Genomic DNA, 20,560 nt, shown 5'->3' with positions numbered 1-20,560 from the left:
ACAGTTTACAGAAATCAGTTTACAGAAATTTGCTGGCTGAGATCAATAGATGCAGAAATCACTTAGGCGGGGAAATTAATATAGAACTATAGAGAAAGGAGACGGATGACTTCTGTAGTGGTATTTAAATTTAAAAAAATAATAAATCTGTTGCAGGGGTATCATTTTCTGCGCCTATGCAGTCTATAGGATGGACTAAGGGGACAAGAGGGAAAGTTGTCCCGTTGTAGGGACAGCAGGACATTGCCACGGGGGTTTGTGCCTGCACGTATGGAGACAGCAGCGTGTGCATATATGTTTGCGGGTGTGCAGGGAGGGGGAGGGGGGCTCCTAACAGCCATTTTAACATATTTTCCAACTCCCGTTTAGCTGACAGCTCCCACCTACGGTACGTCACCTGTGCATGAGGCACACGGCATGCGGCGGCAAGAACCCCCGCTCCCTCGTCTCCCCTCCGTGCCCACCCCGTGCTCCTCCGCGTATAAATCCCACTCCCGACCGTGGCCGGGGGCTCGGGTGGGAGCGGGGCTGGGGGCTCCCGCCGCGTCCCCTCTTCCCAGTAGCCTCTGTATGGTGGGAAAGGCGTTGGGTAATTGGGTCCAGATTGGAGATGTTAATTATTCATGAGGCTGGCCAAGGGACCTGGGGGGGCTGCGGGGCTGGGCGTGGGGTGGGCCGGGGAGGGGACGAGTCGGGGAGCGCCGGGGAACAATTCTGGGCAGGGTATAGGGAGAGGCGGCGGGTGCATGTGCGACGAGCGGTGGCTGTGGACCTTCCAGTCACTGCTCGCTGCCCTGGTGTGTGTGCGTGTGTGCGTGTGTGCGTGTGCGAGAGAGGAGAGAGAGGGAGGGAGGGAGGGAGGGAGCGGAGAGGGTGGGGGGGAGAGATAAGAGAGAGAAGAGGAAAAGGAGAGAGGAGAAGGAAGGAAGAAGAAGGAAGGAAGGGGACAATACGATCATGCTGTGCTGTATGAGAAGAACAAAACAGGTAGAACTGCAGATTTTTATATTTCTTTCTGCTAAGAAATCTCCCAGGCTCTTGGTTGCCCGTGGGGTGTGTGTCTGCCCGCATGTGTGAGGGGCTTGGGTAGGGGCTGGGGCAAGGGGGAGGACATTTCAGCTGCTTTCAGCAGATGTCTCTTTTGCAATTCTTTAGCATCTTGCGACTGAAGGCTCTTTTCACACCCTTCAGCGTGACTGCTTTGCTTTTCCGGGGCTGCTGATGTGGGGACGGGGGTTGCCTGTGTCCACATTTGTGGAGCTACCAGCATCTCCCCATTACTATTAGTATTATTTTTTGCTTTAATTGTGATCAGATGCATTGCCTGGGATTTTCTCTCGGTGGTTCTGAGGGTGTGGATGTAGGGTGGGGGGTGAGGGGGGGGGGAGGCTGGCAGGAAGCGTGATGAGATCTGGCTCTACCTTGGAGATAAAGGAAGCGATTCTTCATCATATGCCAAGAAAAGAAAGGATGCCCGGTGAGCCTTGATCCCCGGTCAGAGTGCTTTCTATTGCTCCTGGCTCTGATGAATGGGAGATGCTTTACGGGCATGTGCTGTGAGGTGGCTCGGAGAACAGGTGCATTCCTTTTTTTTCTTCTTTTTTTTTTTTTTTTTTTTTTTTTTTGTCTTACAACAATCCGAGCAGGAATTAACTTGAAGCTTTTTTTTTTTGCTTTTTTTTTTTTTCCCTTCTTCTTCCAACCTATGGTATAATGAAAAGTATAATTAATAACAAAAGCATTGGCCAGGAGAGGGGAGATGCACCCTCTTTGCGGTACCCTTCATAGTACAACCAGTTAGACAACTGTGCACCAGCTGGTGAGGAGACAGAGGACCACGCCTCTGCCAGTTCCGAACTCGGGTGGGATAAGAGAGGCTCGCGGTGTGAACCTGTTGGAAACCAGTTCATTCTCTTCACTGGTTCCACCTGGCTTTTCCTGTCAGGAAATCGGGTTGATAAAGAAATTCGGGTGGCGGCTGATTGTCAGCGATGAAATTTTCATATCTAAAATGATATTTTTGAATGAAAAAAAAAAAAAAAAAGAAAAAAACTGTATGATTCATTCCCACCTTCCCTGTTTTTATTTTGTATGAAAGCCCAAACCTGCTCCTTGTTAAAATAGCCTATTATCATGGAGCTGCTTGGACTTTCTTGGGAGGATGTTGGCTTTATTCAGATAAAACTTGGAGGCAGGAGCTGCCCCCAGACATCTTTATGAGGCATTTGGGGAACTTCTCCTAATTACAGGTTGAGAGGTAATGACAAAGAGCTTGGATCCTTGTTCTGAGAGCAAAGCTCAACTCAGTCTTGGGTGTGGAACCACGGTGGTTACTTTATATGTGCATACATTGATATATCCCTTACAATATAACACTGCAGCACTCTCGAGCCACAGCTTAGCACATTGATGCAAGAAGCTCCCATACTATAGAACAGCGCAGTGCTTAAAAAAAATCCAGGGAAAGATGTGCTTCTGAATGGAGAAATGTGTGTTATCAGATGAAGGAGTGATTTTGTAGAATAATGGGGAGGGGCAGGCGAGCAGGGTAGAAAGGGACCCTGCGTCATCTTGTGTTTTTCCCCATACAGGTTTCAAATGCTCTGCAATTAATGATACGTTTGCTAAAATCTGGAGGGAGGGGGTGATGGCTGGGAGGAGAGGGGATCACACTGCAGCCAGCCAGCAGAGCATGTTCAGCTGGCAGATATGGGATGAAAAGAGCAGAGGAGGAAAAGGCAGGCAGACAGAGAGGCAGAGTGCAGAGGTTCATGGCAAATTTTAAAATAAAGTAAGTAGCATTGGGGTCTTCCGGAGTCAGAAAAAAAGCTGTTGGGGAATAATTTTGCCTACACTTTCACAGGCTGAGCATTTACGCTCCTGATTCAAACTGCAAAGTGCTGTTCTTTACATCTGTGTGCATCCGCTCCTATCACTTTGTATCCTAACATATTAAGAAATGCGTGGCATGCAGGTATCTGGATCACACGCGGTCCTCTCCCCCTGCTCTGTACATTAATCCACCGCATGGTACACACCCCTTTGCGCGTGCATGTGCAGCACACATCCGCGCTCTCTGATCGCTCGCAACCGTACTACACATATATGCACCAGCACACATGCTCTCGTTTGCACATGCTTTCTCCTCGTTATGCGGCCATACATCCTGAATGTGCCTGCCTGTGCATATTCCATGGATGTTTCTGGGCTCGGAGCCCAGCTCCCATTCCTATACCTCAATATACGCTGAAATTGCCAAACTGGCAATATAGCAATGCGGTCAGCGATGCTGGTGATACATTAGAGGCATATTTAATTTGGAGAAGAAAAAGATTGCAGTTTTCAGCTTGTGCTCTTCATCTGTCCCCACCCAGATCTTTCATGGAAGGACAAAAAGGGAATGAGTTAACAGGACAGATCAGAGCTTCCATCCCAAGAAATAAGGACAGCTCACCTCATATTATTTTTTGGGGGAAGCCCCCGGTGTCCCGCCTTTCTGGCAGCAAAAGAGCAAAACATTGAAATTACAGGCTTGGGCGTGGAAGGAATCTCTTCACATTTGTGTCTAGGTGTGCCTGTATGCGTCTGTTCTTCTGCCCGTCACAGACAAATACGTTCACACACTTGCAGTTTGCAGGTGATTCTTTCTTGTGGGTGCAATGCCAGCATGAGGAGCGAGGTATCTGACTGCACACCCATGAGAGATGTAGATAGCTCGGTGTTGTCATTTCTGCCCACAGCCAATTGCACCTCTGAATCTGTGCCCGCAAAATATTCAGCTAAAAAGAGGCATAACATAAGGGCTGTGTCAGGCAGTTTCTGAAAAATTGAATGTAACCTTTCCTTCTGGCAAGAGATGCGGTCAGTAATTTGCAGGGCTGGGTAGTGAGATAGGTGTCTAGAAATGCAAGTGTTGTATGCACCGCATACTGGAACAGATGGGCGTGATGGGGGTATGTGCTCAGTATTGGATTGCATGAGTGATTAAACAATAACCTGCAAGCAGGTTTCCCACTTGTGGGTGAGATGAGTCTCATTCATCACCAGCCATATCAGACGGCTTCCCTCCCGCTCCGTCCTCCGCTCCGCGCCCAGTGCTGGCGAGCCGCGGCTGCAAAGGTTTAAACCTGCCACACCCATCGAATCAAAGGAGGGAGGGGGAGAGTCAGTCTGCATTTCTTTCCCCTTCCACACGAGCAGCATGAATAAACAGGGCTGTATCTCTGAAGAAGCCGCTCAATGCAATCGGAGAAAGCATTAGGGAGTGTTTTAGCAATTGCATCCAGCCGGTGAGGTGTCATTCCAGGAACTGCAGAGGTGTGTGGGAAGGAGGAAATGGAGAAAAAGAGAGAGAGGAAGATGCACGCGGAGTTAAGGGTGTGTGGCCTCAGGATATTAAAATGTCTCAGATCTCATTTAGAACAACTTGATTATGCCACACGATGCGGATGCTTCCGAACTTGCGAGGCTTGGCCATGCCTTTAAACACTGAGATGGAGGGGGGAAGAGGAAGGGAAAGCAAAATGAAAAGTAAAGGCAAGGGTCTATTCACATCCCTCCTCTCTCCACTCACCAGCATGGTGTAAATCACCTCCAGCCATTGACTTCAGGGCAGGGGCGTCTGCACCCTAGGAGAACCAAGCCACTGCCCTGCTTTTCTATGAGGCTCAGAGCTGTTTCCGTGCTGCTTCCAGTAAACAATTGCTGCCTGGAAGTTTAATTACTTCAGGTCCTTACTATTTCTCTTCCTGGGACAAAACCACTGGGATTTCTCCTGAGAAGCATGTCTCCAGAGAAACACCCCTCCCATCACCCCGTCCTCCTCCGCTGCCATTGCTGACAATTAGAGGCATTGATTTCTCCTTGATCGCGTAAAGTAAAGGTTCTTAATGGTGCAGACAAGCCCCTTCCTCAGCAAATGCAGGCAGAGTTGCCAGGGAGAGGACAGCTTAATGCTCAATACAAGAGATATCAGTCTGTTGACTGAAATTGCTTTTTGCCACTTGCTCCTGAGTTGGAATCCCAAGCTTCCTGCAGCCAGGCGGTACCACTGGTACCTACAGGCTACGGCCTGGCACTCTTGAGTCTTCTCCTGCTTAAGGCTTGATCTGACAGGGAGCTCTCCTGCTGTTGTATGGCTCTCACTGACATGAAGATGAAAGTGCACAGAGATTCCTCCTGAAGTCTGCTCTCATTTCAGACCAGCTGTCATGGACTCTGTGATCTAGGAGCTGCCCTACACAGACACTGCATTTCTCCCTCCCCATTTCCCAGAGACACTGTGGAGGGAGAACTCCCCACTGTGACATCTGCCATACTGCAAAGCCTTCTTGTGCTAGTGGGAAGGTGAACTTGGCCCTTTGCCCACAGCAGGATAAAAGCAGGCTGATAGACTTGTGTGATGTAAATCAGGGATGTGTATACCTGCTTGGGTTCACTGGCCTCACACACAGGGACTGTGCCCCCCTGAGCAACTTGTTGCCTCCACATGCAGAGAATGTGGGGCATATGTGGGCTCAGCCTGGTCTGTACAAAGCAAGTACATACATGCTGAGGTGTTGCCAGCAGGCATAACCCAAAGGACTACCTTAGCTTTTGGGTGAGGTAGTATGAAGCAAAAGCTTGCTTTTACACCAAGTTTGTATAACCTGAGTTCTCTCATGCTCCCAGTGGTACATTACTGCTGGTGGTACATCACTGACTGCCATTTGCTCAGTCCATGTGTTGCTGGCCCTTGTATCCTTTCCTTTATATAACTCCCCTCTTGTCCCTTGCTGTTCCATTGTTTCAGGCTTCCTCCCTACACAGGGAGGGCTTTATTTGAGTTTGAGAATGAATGAAAGCTCTGATGACAGGTCCAGGCTAAAGCCACCTGAGGATGGGAAACATTTTGATGGCAGCCCCCTGTGCTGATGCCCTTTGGAAATCACTGTGCATTTCATTACCCATTTGCCTTGAGGCTGGCAAGTCTCAGGGAGGCATTAGGCAGCAGTCCACATCTGGCTGCATCTGAGCTATGAAGAACCAATTTCCAACTGTAAGGCAACAACCACAGCCCAATAGCTCCATCCAGGGTAATACTGGGCTGCTGAGAGGAAGTTAGCCATCTAGAAAGGCTGAGTGAAAGATGAATGGGCCGTGCTAGTGGGAATACCAAAATAGCAGAGCACGTATTCTGGAAGCAGGTACTGAAGTTCAAAGTTTAAAGTCCATATGCAGTCATTTCATCTCTAATTCCAAGATCTTCCTGAGCATGCTGGGAGGCAACGTGTAACCTCAGAGTTCTGTTGGCCTCATGTGGAGAAGGTGTTTATATATCCTTAGGGCTCTCTCTATTACCTGCTGAGTGTGTGTGTAAAACTCCATGGCTTTTCATGGTTGCAAGCACCACAGGCCGGTAGTTAGTATACAGGAATGTGTTTGGGGAGAGCTGATTTCTGATTTAGCTGATTCTAACAGCACTATTAACCTGCTTTCTGACTTGATGGAGGCAGTTTTTCTGGCTATCATGGCCCTCTCTGCAAGATGCTGCTTTAAAATGGAATCCAAATAATTAGAATGTGGGGAAAAAAAAAAAGGGATTCAGATGCCTTCAGGTGAAAGGTGATGTAAACAGGCAAAGTATTGCTGTATCTGTCCTCAGCCCATGCTGGGATGTTTATTAGCCACTTGTGTTCCTCTATCACAAAGCACTGAATTTCTCCCCAGACTCATTTTTAACCATGATGAACCAGAGTCTGAGAGAGGGTTACAACTTAACCTTCCCCCTGCCTTTCACTAGTATGCTACTCTTCTTCTACTGTCACAATGCACCAGCCTGTACAACCTACATTATGTATGTGGGGTGGAAATACTGATGTAAATAATGATTTGTTTTCCATATAAAAAAGGGAAATTGGGCTTTTGGAGTTACATTGATCCTGGTGACTCCTACTGTTATTTGTTTTGTCTCTTCTGTTCTTCTCCTTGCCTTCTTTCTGCTCCCTTGACCATGCAGTCCTCCTGCTGCTGCTTCTCTCCTCCAGCTGGGTACCTACCAGTCCTCCTTAGTCTATGCTTCTTGGGAAGTCCTGCTGGCAGCAGCATTCTCTACTACCATCAGCAGCCTTTTCCCTTCACCCTCCTGGCTCTGGAATGAGCAGGGAAACTGCTAGAAGAAAATACAAAGGTTCTTCCTTTGTGCTTCCAGTTGGCATTTGTAGCATCCCCAGGTCTCCTCCACTTGGGTAGGTGTTGCAGCTGAAGAAAATGAATGTCTATAGGCAGAGACAGCAGAGTGGTTCATTCTTACCTATTTCATTGCTGTCACATAGGTGAAAAACTGCTCAATCCCAGCAAACAGCTGGGGAGGACTATGGCTGCCATAGAAGCAGTTCATACAGTACATGCTAGTATCAGTTCCTGCTTTCCTGATGGTTCATGTTTCCTCTGGGCCTGTCCCTCAGCTGCTGATGCCACTCTTAGGTGTCAAGGTGTGTTCTAGCTGTCTTGTTAGTCAAAAGTGTGTCCAGAGATTGCCTTCTTCCCTCTAGGGCTGATTGGCTTTGATTCCTTGAAAAGGAAGCCAGGATGTACTTATCTTCTTTCAAATTATAACCAATAAATGTCAGTCTCATTCATTACTCATCTTACTTCTGAAGTTTCTTGAATTAATTCCAGTTATAATCATGGTATATATTTATAGAAAACCAGGACATCTCATAATATTTAAACGTTTTCAATGTAGGAGACATGTATCTCTGAAGGCTGGTAATTAGTAAAGCTAACAGACTCTGAAGGAATCTTACTCGCTTGGTTTGAATGCCCCTAAAATTTAACCAGTCAGAGGAGTGTGTTTGGATCTGGACCCAGCTCTGAAGCTAGTTTTATTCCACTCTTCTCGTAATTTCCTAGGAGTGAAACTGTAGTCCCAGGAACTTCTAGTTTTCATCGTTTGGGATAGCTTCTAATAATTGATGGTGTTTAGAATAATTTAGTTTCGATTACTCTTATAATTAAGACCTATCAATTGGCATCCAGTTCATCACAATATCGAATAGAATCTAATCTATTTGTTTTATCAATAGTATCCAATGACCTTATAAATCTGCAGTGTTAAGTACTCAAGGATGAGGATATTGGGGCAGTATGGTACCATGCTTTTCTCTTTTGTTTACCCACAGATTTAGGAATAAGTTATTCAGTGATGGATTTATCAAGAATTTCATTAAAGTTATCTGTGTTTCAAAACGTAGAACTAAGGAAACAGGTGTGACTTGTTGATTTGCTGAAGTAAAACTTGCAGGCATTTATTTTCATGTAAGAGTGAGATCCACTGCTGAGAAAATGCCTGGAGAGCATCGTCTGCTCTGCTTGAGCAGGGCATGGTGTGGCTGGAAGGCTGCACTGGAACTTCAGGGAAATGGAACAACAGGGAACTGATTTAAAGGGGCTTTTGCAAGCTGACCCAAGGGTTTGTGCTCAGCAGGGACATTTCACTGTAGACTAGAGGGCTACACTGAAATTGCATTTTATGTTCTTCAAAACCAGAAACATTTTGGTGTTATTATTTCCTTCTTAACTTGTTTCATTGGAGTAGTCAGATTGGCAGCTTGCAAAGGGCTGGACAGCACAGGCTGAGTCAGAACCTGTCAGAATGGAGACTCTGCCTGATCAAGGATGAAGTACAGTATTTTTAACCCTTCCTGCTCTCTGCATTTCCAATGGAAGACCCAGGGGAAGCCCTGAGAAGAGTTTTGAGGACAGACATCCACAACAGAAAATTCATGTTTAATGGTGGCAGAACCTTTAAAAATGCAGTAAAAAGCATGACAGGGATGCAACCAATCCCTCCTGAAGTGCAGGAACTAGGACCTAGTGCTAAAGGACCTTTCCTATGTTTCCAAAGCCCAGTCAGAAATACTGGCTAGAAGAGATTCAATCTGGAGGGAAGGAAGAATGGAGCAAGGAAGAAAGATACCCTCTCAAAGTAACAGAACTAGACCAAAGTAACAGAAGCTAACCAAAACTTCCATGAAGTAAATAGAATTTAGATCATTTACAGAGCACAGTTAGAAAAGTTAATGTGAATCCATACCCTCTTATAGGGTGAAACTAGACATGCAGCAAAAAGAACCTTCCATAATGATGCCAGTGTATATGACTCTTGGAAGATAAAAGAATTGACAAATTAGTAAAAAATGAGCCCAAAGGGCTTATAGGATTAGCAAATCTTCCTTTAAAGTTCAGTTATTTCTGTTTTATGATCTTTGTTTTCTTCCTTTGAGTTATGGCATTCTACAAGGCAGGAAAAGATACCATAAGACAGTGCCTCATCTTGTAGAATTTCATTCCTTTGTAATTAGGATGTGGCTGGAAAGAGAAGTCCAAAATGTATCACAGTATTTACCACTGTTCTGAAGTCAGAACAAATCAGCGATTTATGCTGTTCTAAGTTCAACTACCTTCTTAGAGCTGTCTGTCTGACATTGTAGAACTTTAGATCTTCCTTCCTTTCCAACTATGGAGGTAACTCAAGTCCTGAGGTAATGATACATATACCTGTAGGTCTCCCTAAACATTGAAAGATTTCTTACTAGAATCCCTAAATAAATAATCTTAGTTTTATAAGCATTAATCAGCTCAATACCTACTTAACAGCTAAGCTACCTTGGGATCAACAAACCAAGTATTCTTCCAGTTGCTTTCCCTGCTCAACCAAAATGGGTAAGTTTGTCAGATCAAGCCTCTGCAGAGTGCATCCAAGAGGAAGAGAATTTACTACCTTCCTGTAATCCAGAAACACTTTGGTTGAAGTAATCACCCAGAAATGCGGTAAATATACCGTTACTCCCAGAGTAGATCTGAAAACCCATCTCCAAGGAGAATGTGCTATTAGTTTATATTAGACATTATGCAGGGACCTACTTAACCTGATGTTTCTTGGACACAGTGGTCATTTGTTGCATGGAAGAATCAAATATTGTTTGGGCCAGAGGAAGGAAGTGTAAGAATGTCATCATAACTCTCTACCTTGGTGTTTACAATATTCATAGAGGGGAGGGAAGAGCTTCAGTTAGAACTTTACATCATGTTTGTTGAAGTATTTAATGCTTATTTTGCATGTCTTTAGTAGCATGGTCAACTGCTAGTAGATGGCTAAAATGGCGTGCAGCCAAAGGAAGAAGGTCAAGATGTAGGAACGGGTAAGAACAAATCAGAATGTAGTGATGTAATATGATTGATTCAAACCATTCTGAGTTGTTTATTAAGATGGTGGAAGCAATCTGTGAAGATCTGAGTGCTTTGAAAACTCGTGAGGACTGGATGAAGTGTCTGAAAGCTGAAAAAGAACAAGGAGGAGATAAGAAATTACAGACTACTCAGTCTAACTTCATTCCTGGAAAAGAAAAAAAAAAAAAGGTGGAAATAATCTAATAAAGAAGATGATTAGGAACCAGCACAGATCTGTCAAGAATAGATCATGTCAAACTAATTTAGCTTTCTTCTATAACAAGCCTTGTGGATACAGGGGAAGTAGATGTCATAGCTTGTCATTTTTAAGGATTTTGACATTATCTCACTAGCTTTTATCGTAAGTGAAGCAAAGGAGCATGGTCCAAAGGAAAACATTACAACAGAGATGTATAACTGATGTAGATAATCCTACTCGATGAATAACTTTTGCTGATTTCCTGTCTAAATAGAAGACTGTATTGAGCAGATTGCCACAGCTTGAACTGTGGTCTGTTAGTGCTTAACTGTTTTCATTAAGCACATTGTACCTTATATTTTAATTTCAACCTGGATGACTGGCTAAAAGAAGCGTTTTTTAAAAAATACAGATAATGTGAACCAGGTATATGTTGGTGAAACTTACTGGTATTTAAGACAACCTTGTCAAACCAAGGACCTAATGTGAAAAGCATCAGAATGAATCCAAGGTGCTCTGCATGGGCAGGATTAATAAATTGCACCCAGTTATCCACGGAGGCCGACACAACAACCAGCTATCCTTCAGGAGGGGAGACAGCATCTCTAGATGACCACAAGTTCATCTTACCAGGTTGTGCAAATAGGAATAGAGGCTGTAAGATGCACATAATAAGCCTTCTGCTCTGATCAGGACATGTAAGTCTCAGCTGAAATGCCATGCTTTATTTTTCATTGCGCTCTAAGAAAGTCTGGTCCAGTGAGGCAGGGTGCAAACTGGGACATGAGAATGGCTGGAGGTCAAGGGAAATGTAATCTGTGAGGAAAGATTGAAATAATTAGTTTGTTTTTAACTTAAAAGTAGTAAGGCAGAGAGGACTTAGGATAAAGGTCTTCAAATGCATAGGAAACAAGTACAATAAAATGAGAATAATCTCTTCTTCATGTCCAGAGTGGATAAAACAGGGAGTAAAGGTTTTTAATGGGCTATGAGACTGATTCAGACTACGGTTTAGGAAGAGTTTTCTCATCAAGAAGATACTGATGCAGTGGGGTAGATTGTCTGAGAAAGCTATGGCAGCAGCTCCAGTCACTGTAGGGCCCTTGCTGAACCACGAGATGGACTAAATGGTCTCATGTGGTCTCCCAGGAGGATTTTCTATGATTAGTATCAAATATTCACTGAAGCAAGAACTGGACCCAATCTGCCCCTTTGCAGAAGAGTGCTTAGCCACTGGACTGTAAAGCTAGATTTACTTCTGTGCTGTCTCTAGTCTCAAGCTAATTTAATTCTTCCATGAAAAAAAAAAAAAGCCTAATATATTAAGCAGGAAAAGCTAAAAGTACCTTACTCTAAACAGTCTTCTGTAGTAGGAAAAGTAAGACTTGAGATCCTTTCAGGTAGAGTAGAGAACTGGGGCAAATCTCCCATAATTTAGGTACCGTAGTTTGAGCACTGAGATAACTACCTGAAAGCCTATAAATTGCATGCTGTCAGAGAGGACTATAGTTATGTCCCTTTTTGAGCAGAGATTCAGGAATTGGAGTCCAAAACAGTTGCTTCACTGATAACCAGAGCAAGATGCCTAAATCCTGACAGTTTAGATGTCACTCTGTCTTCTGCTTTTAGCATGAGCATATAGGTTCAGAAGACATTCATTTGGTGTATTGTGATAATGAGTTGTCTAGTTCTGCACATATTTTCTGGTGGCCTTAAAGCTATGATTTCTGCAAGTCGTCTCATCCTAGATGTAACTCCGATATCTGTCTTCTGAACTTGATCATCTGCTGGAACTCCACACTGATATTTCCTTTTCATCACCCTCAGGAGAGGATTAGTAGGGATTTATCAGTTGGTGACTTCTTCTACCTGTCTGACGTGAGTTATCTCAAAGCATTTATATGGCAGTAACTCAGGAATTCCCAACTGGAGCGCTGTACCCCTACTAGCACTCACCTTTAGTGCTTATTCCCCTCTATTCCCATTATGATGTGTCCCAGCGGTTGCTGGGAGTACTAAATAAAACATGCTGAGATGTAATATTGAAGAGATTTCACATTCTTTGGATAAATTCTTCTACAGCAGAAGAAATACTGTTGCATGAGATTATGGAAGAAATAAAGCTGATCTGTAGTATCTTCTATTATCATGTGCTGAGTCCATACAACCCTCAGCAAGATATCCTTTTCTTAGGTTCTTCCAAAGCCTTTTCAAAACAGAAAAGCTGGAACAAAACATCTTCCCTGTAGTCAGGATTACCCAGCTTTTAGGGGATGAGATAAATTGTAACAATCAAAGATGGTCTTTTCAACTACGTGGAATTTTGCTGAATTTTTCCTGTTTGGACAAGAAGTTCCTTGGTAGGTATCTTCTTCAAAAACATACTGTGATTTTTTTTAATTTTTTTGTTCGTTTGTTTGTCTGTGTCTGAAGTTGATATTAGAAGAAAAAGTGTAAGAGTTTTGCAACCATTTAATAAGTAAGAACTGTAGCTTTAAAAACACAAGGAAACGCAACACCATTATAGTTTCAAATGATAGAATTTCCTATTTCCTTTCTTTTTCATTTGCATTTTTAAAATAGGAAATTAAACACATCTTAAAGCAAATTTTGAGTTTTCAAAGCTAGACACTTTGAATGTAAATAATTAATTAAGAGTTGTCATTCCTTCCTTCTGTAATTTGCCCTCTCTTGTATACAGGCATAATGGTTTGGTCCTTAATTATATGGTCAAATAGTGTGTTGATTTTTTTTTTTTTTTTGGGGGGGTGGGTGGGTTAATTTTTTACTAGGATCCTAGTCTCATTCAATGCACAAAATGAGATATACATGGGGACTGAATGAGTTTTGCCATGAACAAAGGTTTTCTATAGTCTCCTGTTTCATTTATTGCCAGCGATGAAGGTTGTGTATTGAACTGAGCAGAGGGCTGTTTGAAAGCAGAAGAATGGTCTCATGTTATGGCAATTGAATTCTGCTCCTGAATTTTTCCTGCCTCCTGCCACAGGTTTCTGTATGATACTGAAAATGCCTATAAATGAGATTTCCAGGGGTGGCCACTAATTGGTGTGTTCTCATTTTCTGGTTTCTCCATCTGAGACACCTGGGCTCTCACTGGCAGAAATGCAGAGCTGGTATTGTGTGGAGTTCTGCTCCCAGTGTGCACACAGAGCTGGGGAAATGCTAATCCAAGGCGTCTCAAATTAGGGACCCAAAATCAGTGGATGCTGCGGACTTTTTCACCTTACCCTCTTTGTGTCTGATTTCAGTGTCTGTAAAGTAGAGATAACAACCCCACCTACCTCCCTGGTGAGAACATCTGTTAAGGCTCATGGAGCACTGAGATACTGAGGCAAAACAGTACCCTAGAAAAGGCAGTGAGGTAATTAGTAATTCTGTATTCAGTCCTGGCTTTGAATGATGTGTGGCAAATAAGGCAGTTTGCCATGCCTGAAATTAGGATAAAGGGAAATACTGAATAGCTACCCACTCAGTGAGCTTTGCCTATCCTTTATAGTAGCTGGGGGTGGGGAGGATTTGCAGAAAAAAATAAATGACATGGTAAAAATTATCATAGGGCGTACTCAAAAGGATGTGAAAGCCAAGTTTCAGAGTAAGTCTCCATTTTACATTTTCTACATCAGCTTTCAGCATGTGCCCATAAAGATGATTGTAGGACAGGCTTTTTATGTAATGCACGAGTCACGCTACTGTGTACTTGTGCCTGTGAATAAGGGGTTGCAAAATTACTGGACAAAAATGGGCCAAATATTTTGTCATTGAAACTAGTACTACCCTTTTCCATAGTATCATACTAGATCCCTAACACTCTTGTTATTATTCCCTTTGTGAGTGAGGAAACTGAGGCACAGGAGAAAGTGGAATCATCAGCAAAAGTCATTCTGCCTGTTTTCTCCTCTGTGTACCATCAGTAGCATTTAAACTAGTATTTACATTCCTTCCATGAACTAATCTAGAAATAATGGGAAACATACTTTTCTTCTCCTCTTCCTTTCCCTTGCACCTGCAAGATGTGGCTTGAGTAATGTAAATCATTTCTTTGCTTAATTTGCTGGTCATTTTGTGTGTGTGCCTGTGTGAATGGAGCATGTATCTGTCTGTAGGATTGTGTGGGAGGATCTCCTGAGGAAGACGTAGGTTTGACAAGCGAGAAAGCAAGTCTACGGCATTGTAGGTTCTATGTCCCAACCTTGATGCTGCTCTCTTGAAGTTTAGACCTCTGTTCCACCAGGGCACAAAGCAACCTAACATGCTCAGGGAACAGTTTTGTCTTAGCAGAGGCTGAAATGGAAATAGAGAAATCCCACTGCAGATATTCAGAAGTCTTTGAACAAAAGTAATTCTCCTGCACTCCAGGCATAGAAGAAGACTTGAACCTCTGTTCTCTTGAGATGTGTCAGCGTGGCATTACACTGTAAACCTGACAAATCTAACAACTAGTTATGAAGTCTGTGCCTTATGAGGGCACCTTGTCTCCTGTTTTCAGTACCTTCTGGCGAGATTGCCCATCATGGAATCTTAAGAGACTGCTCCTCTCGTTAGTCCTCTGACTGTCAGGATTTTTGCAGACTCATTGGCCATGGCTGAGTGATCTGGAGAGACACTTTATGGAGGTGGCTATAAGAGAAGGTTTTGATATGAAGTCTGGACACAGGATCCCCCTCCTTGGCCAATTAGGAGTGGAAGTGGAGAGGCTATCAGTGTAGAGAAGAAAAAGGCCTTGCTGCAAAGTGTATCTGGCAAAACTAGATGCATGCTTGCCAGAGGTAATGAAAATGCAGGTCTTGTGTTAGCATTTATGAGGTGGTGGGAATTTTGTAGTTCTCACTTCTTTCAGATCAGATGGGATTTCATCCTGGAGCAACTCCGGCTCCTTTTTTGGTCACCAAAGCATATCCACTGCCACAGCACAGAAATGTTCTACAACTGAATGGGCCTTCCCACACTGAGGTTAGCCTTCCTGTTTTGCCAAGTACAGTGATTGATCCCAGATTGGTCTGGTTTTTTCTCTTTTTCTTCTGTGGTTATGACCCAGTCCCACAGAAAGGAAAACATGTTTCTCATTGCTCTGCCTCCTCATATCCAGCCCATCCAGCTCTACCTTTCACATATAATTCATTGCATCTCAGCCTCACACAGCGTGGTTGCATTGATACTGATGTCTCCAACCTGTAATGTTACAACTTCTCTCTTGGGTACTTGCCTCTAAGCTTTTCCTGCTGTCAAGTGCAGCAAACAGCAGAGTATGCTGAGTACCTCTTTGGAGTACAGAGCAACTGTGCTGTTTGGAAATCTATTTGTGAAAACTCTGAACATCGCAGAAATGCCTGGAGAAATGAATCACAATTGGAGATGGGCACAGTTTCTAAAAAATGCGATTTTCAAGTACTGCAGTGTGAACAGGAGGTCAGTTTGCTGCCAGTGGCAGTGAAATAGCACTCAGTTATACAGAGCAGAGAAAAATGCTGAGCAGGATTTCTGCCATTCCATTGTTCCACTTTTATCAGCATCCTGTGCTCTTGCCCTGCAGCACCTTTGCTGTTCCAGTTCTGATACTGCAGGGTAGCCACTGAGTTGCTGGAAACTAGGCAAGGATATAACTGATTCTTTGAACAAAGTAATTCTCTATTCAGTAGCTTTTTGTACATATTAAATAGTGAAATCTTAGGGGGCTTTTCCCTGATGTAGTAATTGTGCATTCATTAAATTGCCAGTTAAGACTTACTTTCCATTAATTTATTTTTTTGCTAAGAAAAATATCTCATTTTCCACTGATAATTCTGCCTTTCTTAATTTGACTATGGCCAACCTGTGGCTTCTAAGCCACACACAGATATTGAGAAATTGAAGTGTGACTCCTACTATGGAGATATGTCAGATTACTGACAGCACACTTTGCTGGGCTACTTTTTAATAGGGATTCCCATACAGGAGGACAGTCTCGTGGTCTTATAAAATCACAGAACGGCTTGAAAAGGTCTGCAAAGACCGTCTAGTTTCAACCCCCCTGCTATATGCAGGGCCGCCAACCACCAGATCAGGCTGCCTGGAATGCCTCCAGGGATGGGGCATCCACAACCTCCTTGGGCAACCTGTTCCAGTGTGTCACCACCCTCTGAGTGGAAAAATTCCTCCTAAGTCACTTGCTGAAAATCCCTCACCTCATTCCTGGTACCTGCTATGGGTCTGGCATCTCTTGAACATAGAAAAATTGAATAACAATTATAGAACAGCTTGAGTTGGAAAGGACCTTGAAGATCATTAAGCTCCAACCCTCCTACTGTGGGCAGGTCTGCCACCCACCAGCTGTGGGGTGAATTATTGAATGGCTTGGGTTGGAAGGGACCTCAAAGCCCATCCAGTTCCAAGCCCCCAGTGTGGGCATGACTTTGACCCACCAGCTCAGGCTGCCCATGGCACCATCCAACCTGTCCTTGAGTATCTCCAGGGATGGGGCACCCACAGCTCTTCCAGGTGACTTTTTCCAGAGACTCACCACCCACTGGATAAAGAATCTTTCCAATATCTAATCTAAATATCTCTTCTTTTAGTTTAAAGCCATTCCCCCTTGTCCTATCACTGTAGAAAGTTGTTCCTTCTCCTGCTTATAAGCTTGCCTCAAATACTGGAAGGCTGCAGTGAAGTGTCCCTAGTGCCTTCTCTTCTCCAAACTGATCGAGTCTAGAACCTGCCCAAACATTGGCAGGTGTTTTTGTTGGCCAGGAGGTTTGAACTCTCATGATGCAGTTCACTGCATTTTAGAAGGTGAAATCAGGGTAGAAATGGAACTATCCTGCATTATTAGGAGCGGAAATATATTTAGATTTTAGATGCAATGTGAGCTAGTGTACGTGTGAAAAAGATCACAGAGAAACTGTGTTAAAAGACAGTTATTAAGGCTGCTAAGTTAAGTACTGGAAGTGTAGTTGCCTGTGCAAACTCAGAACGGTCTCCTCTTGTGTATGTATTTTAATACACATCTAATAGCAGGAGTACATCTTATTTTTCTATCCAGGGATTTCTGCCACATTCAGGTCACAGAATGGACAGCACTCACTTAATGAGCAGTTATTCAATATTTTGTTCACTCATAATAAGTCAGCATGTGACCCCACAGCTATATTCAATAAATACTCTTCAGATTCTGCTCTGAAATCAGAAATACTAATTTTCTCCTGGTCTGCCTTGTGATTCTGTGAACTTCCCTGACATTACTTAGTTAATCTTTGTGACACCTATGTGGGATAACTGAATATTTTATTCTGTTTTTGCAGATGGACAACTGAGGCACAAAGAGAGAGTTTGGTCAACAGGATTCCCTAATTTCAGGTGCCAGTTCTGAGAAAAGACGTGACTCTTACTACTAGCTTTTATTTTTTGTTGCACATATCTGAAAACATTTCCCTTTGATCTCAGCTGCAGTTCTGAGTGCTCAGCACTGCTCTGAATCAGACTCAAAGCATCTAAAGCCAGCTAATCAAAGGTGAGGGACATGCAACGAGGAGTTGCCCTGGGCCAGGCTAACAGAAGACTTCTGCAAAGGTAGAGCAGGGCTGTAGGAGTTTGTCTGCCTCCTGCATTTTCACTTTCCACCTTCTGACTGCAAAAATCGGGACCAAGATTTTACTGTAATTCTTTTATGCCCCTGAGTTTCCTGAGCTTCAAATAGCCAGAATTCCCTCTCAAGCGTTGTCTTCTTTAAGCTCCTTTGTTTTACTTTGCAATCTTTCAGCAGATATTTACTGTGCTGCTTTCCAACAGTAGCAAGATGGCATTGGGTAATTTACACAACTGTCCTGACAAATTAGATTTATATAGGCAAGAGCCCAGGAGGTTTTTCGAAGAGCCTTGGTGCTTAATTCTCACTGGTTTTAGCAGGATTAAGGCAAGGAGGCATTTGTGAAAAGCCCACCGCTGGTTCCTTAAGACCTGACCCTTTAATTCTTCATTGAATCAAGTTTATACTGACCCACTAGATCTAAAGCATATAAATGTGTACTAAAATGTCAGCAATTTATTAATGTCTGTAAAGTGCAATCTGGAAAGCATCTTGCTGAGGAGAGAGGAGGATGCGTTATATTTTCTTGAGGCTTTGAAGTAAAAGTTTCTGCACCTAAAGCAAGAAACAGGTGGAAACTGTTGTCCTTTGCATTACACTGAAATAAAGATGTTAAGTATCTGAAAGCCCCAACAGGGTCTTCACATCTACATTCAATGCTGTTAGGTATTACTAACGATTAGTCAGATCGTGAAACCCTGAGTTAGAGACTAGTTTGGAAGAGTACAGAAAGCATTCATGCATTTGGAACTTGTTGTTTCTTGAGGGGCTCAAAAAACCCTTGTGGAATTTATTCTGTTTGGAAATATTCTGTGTCTGTGCTTCATTTCTGATTTTATTTCAGCAGGATTTAGTGAATAGGTTATGTTGACTGAATTCAGGCAGTAGATTGCTCCCATATTATTGATGTATTCCTCTATTTATATATATATGTGTGTGTTTGTGACATGCAGTTTGTGATACTCCAATGATAATTTCCTCTTTCTTACTGAAGAGGAATGAAATAAAAGGTTCAAATGAACAAAATCCAAACAGCAACCCACAAATAACAAAACAAGCAGATTTCAAGGCTAAAATATCTGATACAGTAACCATTCACTGTAATAGTATATATGGGATTCATTACTATTTTCATGGCTAAGCCAACAGTTCATCTGAAAAGTGGAATATAATTACTGATGTAACCTCCACATAACATAGAACGTAATCTTTGCATACCATAATTTTTGCTTCATTTGAGCAGACCTGCAATTTGCCTAATTCCAGTAGCGTGTCTTGCGAAGGACTAAATGTTACTGTTGATGAATAAACAAATTGGACTCACAAGAGCCAGCTTTGTCCTGTGATTTCCCAAAGAAGCAGAAATTGAGTCTTTCTGCAAAAAGACTGTCTTTTAGATGGTGCTCTAAGAAAGCAAGCTGGTCCCTACAGTATCTCAATTGTCTTTCCTTCTTAAACCACTGTACTGCCTGTGAACTTTCTTGTATTCAGCACACTCTCATTGTCTTGACTTCTGTTGCTTGCTTCTTTGCTTCCTTTCCTAGCACCATAAGGGAGATATATCCCAAGGATATAGAAATAATTACCATCGTCATCATCATAAATCCTCCTGCATTTGGCTCTTCTCACAGCAGGCACCTCTCCCTTCATCTGGAAACTCACTGTTAATACAATAGGAGCCCGGATGAAAACTCTAAGAACCTCTGAAAAGTGGCTGGCTTCCTTCCACTCCATCTTCTTTGTCCTAGCCAGCTTCAGCTATCCAACCTTTTGACATCCTCCGAAAACTCCTAAATGTGCTGAATGGCATTTGGAAAAGGCTGACAGGAAATGGAGCAGTCAGGCTTAGGACTGCGTTGAACAGTCTGCATGGATTGCTATCTATCTATAGGATACTCAGCCATTCCTAAGTTCCCCTGAAGTCTTTCTTTTTTTCTTTTTTTCTAAAGTGCTGAGCTATTTTCATCACCATTTATGTTAGTGGCTGCAGCTTTTCTTACTGCCTTTGGTAGTCTGATCCACACACATGTATTTTTAGTACATTGCTAATTATTATTTTCGTGAGTATAGTGTTTCGTTATTCATTAAAGCTGGGGTGATGTTTTAGTCATTTCTCATCAGAACAAGTGTGAATTCAGTAAGTAAGTAAAGTAGGATCCCTGAATTGAGGTTAAGACTTGTAACTCTTTAGTTTACCGAATGAATAAGCTGTCAGAGAAACCCAGAGAATCATCTTTTGGGGGAAATGAAGGAATACTGGTAGGAGGTGCTGATCTTACAGAGTTGGTTAAATATGAACAAAATCAGCCCTGCTGCAGTGCACAGAGAGAGCTGAGAGGACCCTGGATTGCATCTAGCTGGCCTTCAGGGCTTTCTGTTTGCTCTTCATTCTATGACAAAGCTGAGCACTCTATGTGTGCTGGCTCTTCCTGGAAGACTAAACACAAACGTTCCTGATGTTAGACAATCTACACGTGCATGCCATTGCTTTCTGCCTGACTTTGCACTGGCTTGTGAGAGAAGAAACCACAAGTTCTGATCATGATGAAAACTCACTTCTCATAACACAT

At 43.1% G+C, this 20,560-nt stretch overlaps 1 protein-coding gene across 1 annotated transcript in view; it reads left to right on the top strand.

Annotated features, from left to right (window-relative positions):
• The first annotated feature begins 835 nt into the window (after positions 1 to 835).
• Positions 836 to 20,560, top strand: part of GAP43 (growth associated protein 43) — a 53,677-nt gene continuing 33,952 nt past the window's right edge. The window contains exon 1 of the mRNA XM_010719351.4: positions 836 to 987. Coding sequence (XP_010717653.1) covers positions 958 to 987 — 30 coding nt within the window. The 5' untranslated portion in view covers positions 836 to 957. The remainder of the gene's footprint in view (positions 988 to 20,560) is intronic.

Source organism: Meleagris gallopavo, chromosome 1 (genome assembly GCF_905368555.1).
Source record: "Meleagris gallopavo chromosome 1, MGAL_WU_HG_1.1, whole genome shotgun sequence".
In the NCBI taxonomy this organism is placed as follows: Eukaryota; Metazoa; Chordata; class Aves; order Galliformes; family Phasianidae; genus Meleagris; species Meleagris gallopavo.
The sequence above is the reverse complement of the archived record's forward strand: the minus strand, read 5'-3'. Positions and strand labels throughout refer to the sequence as shown.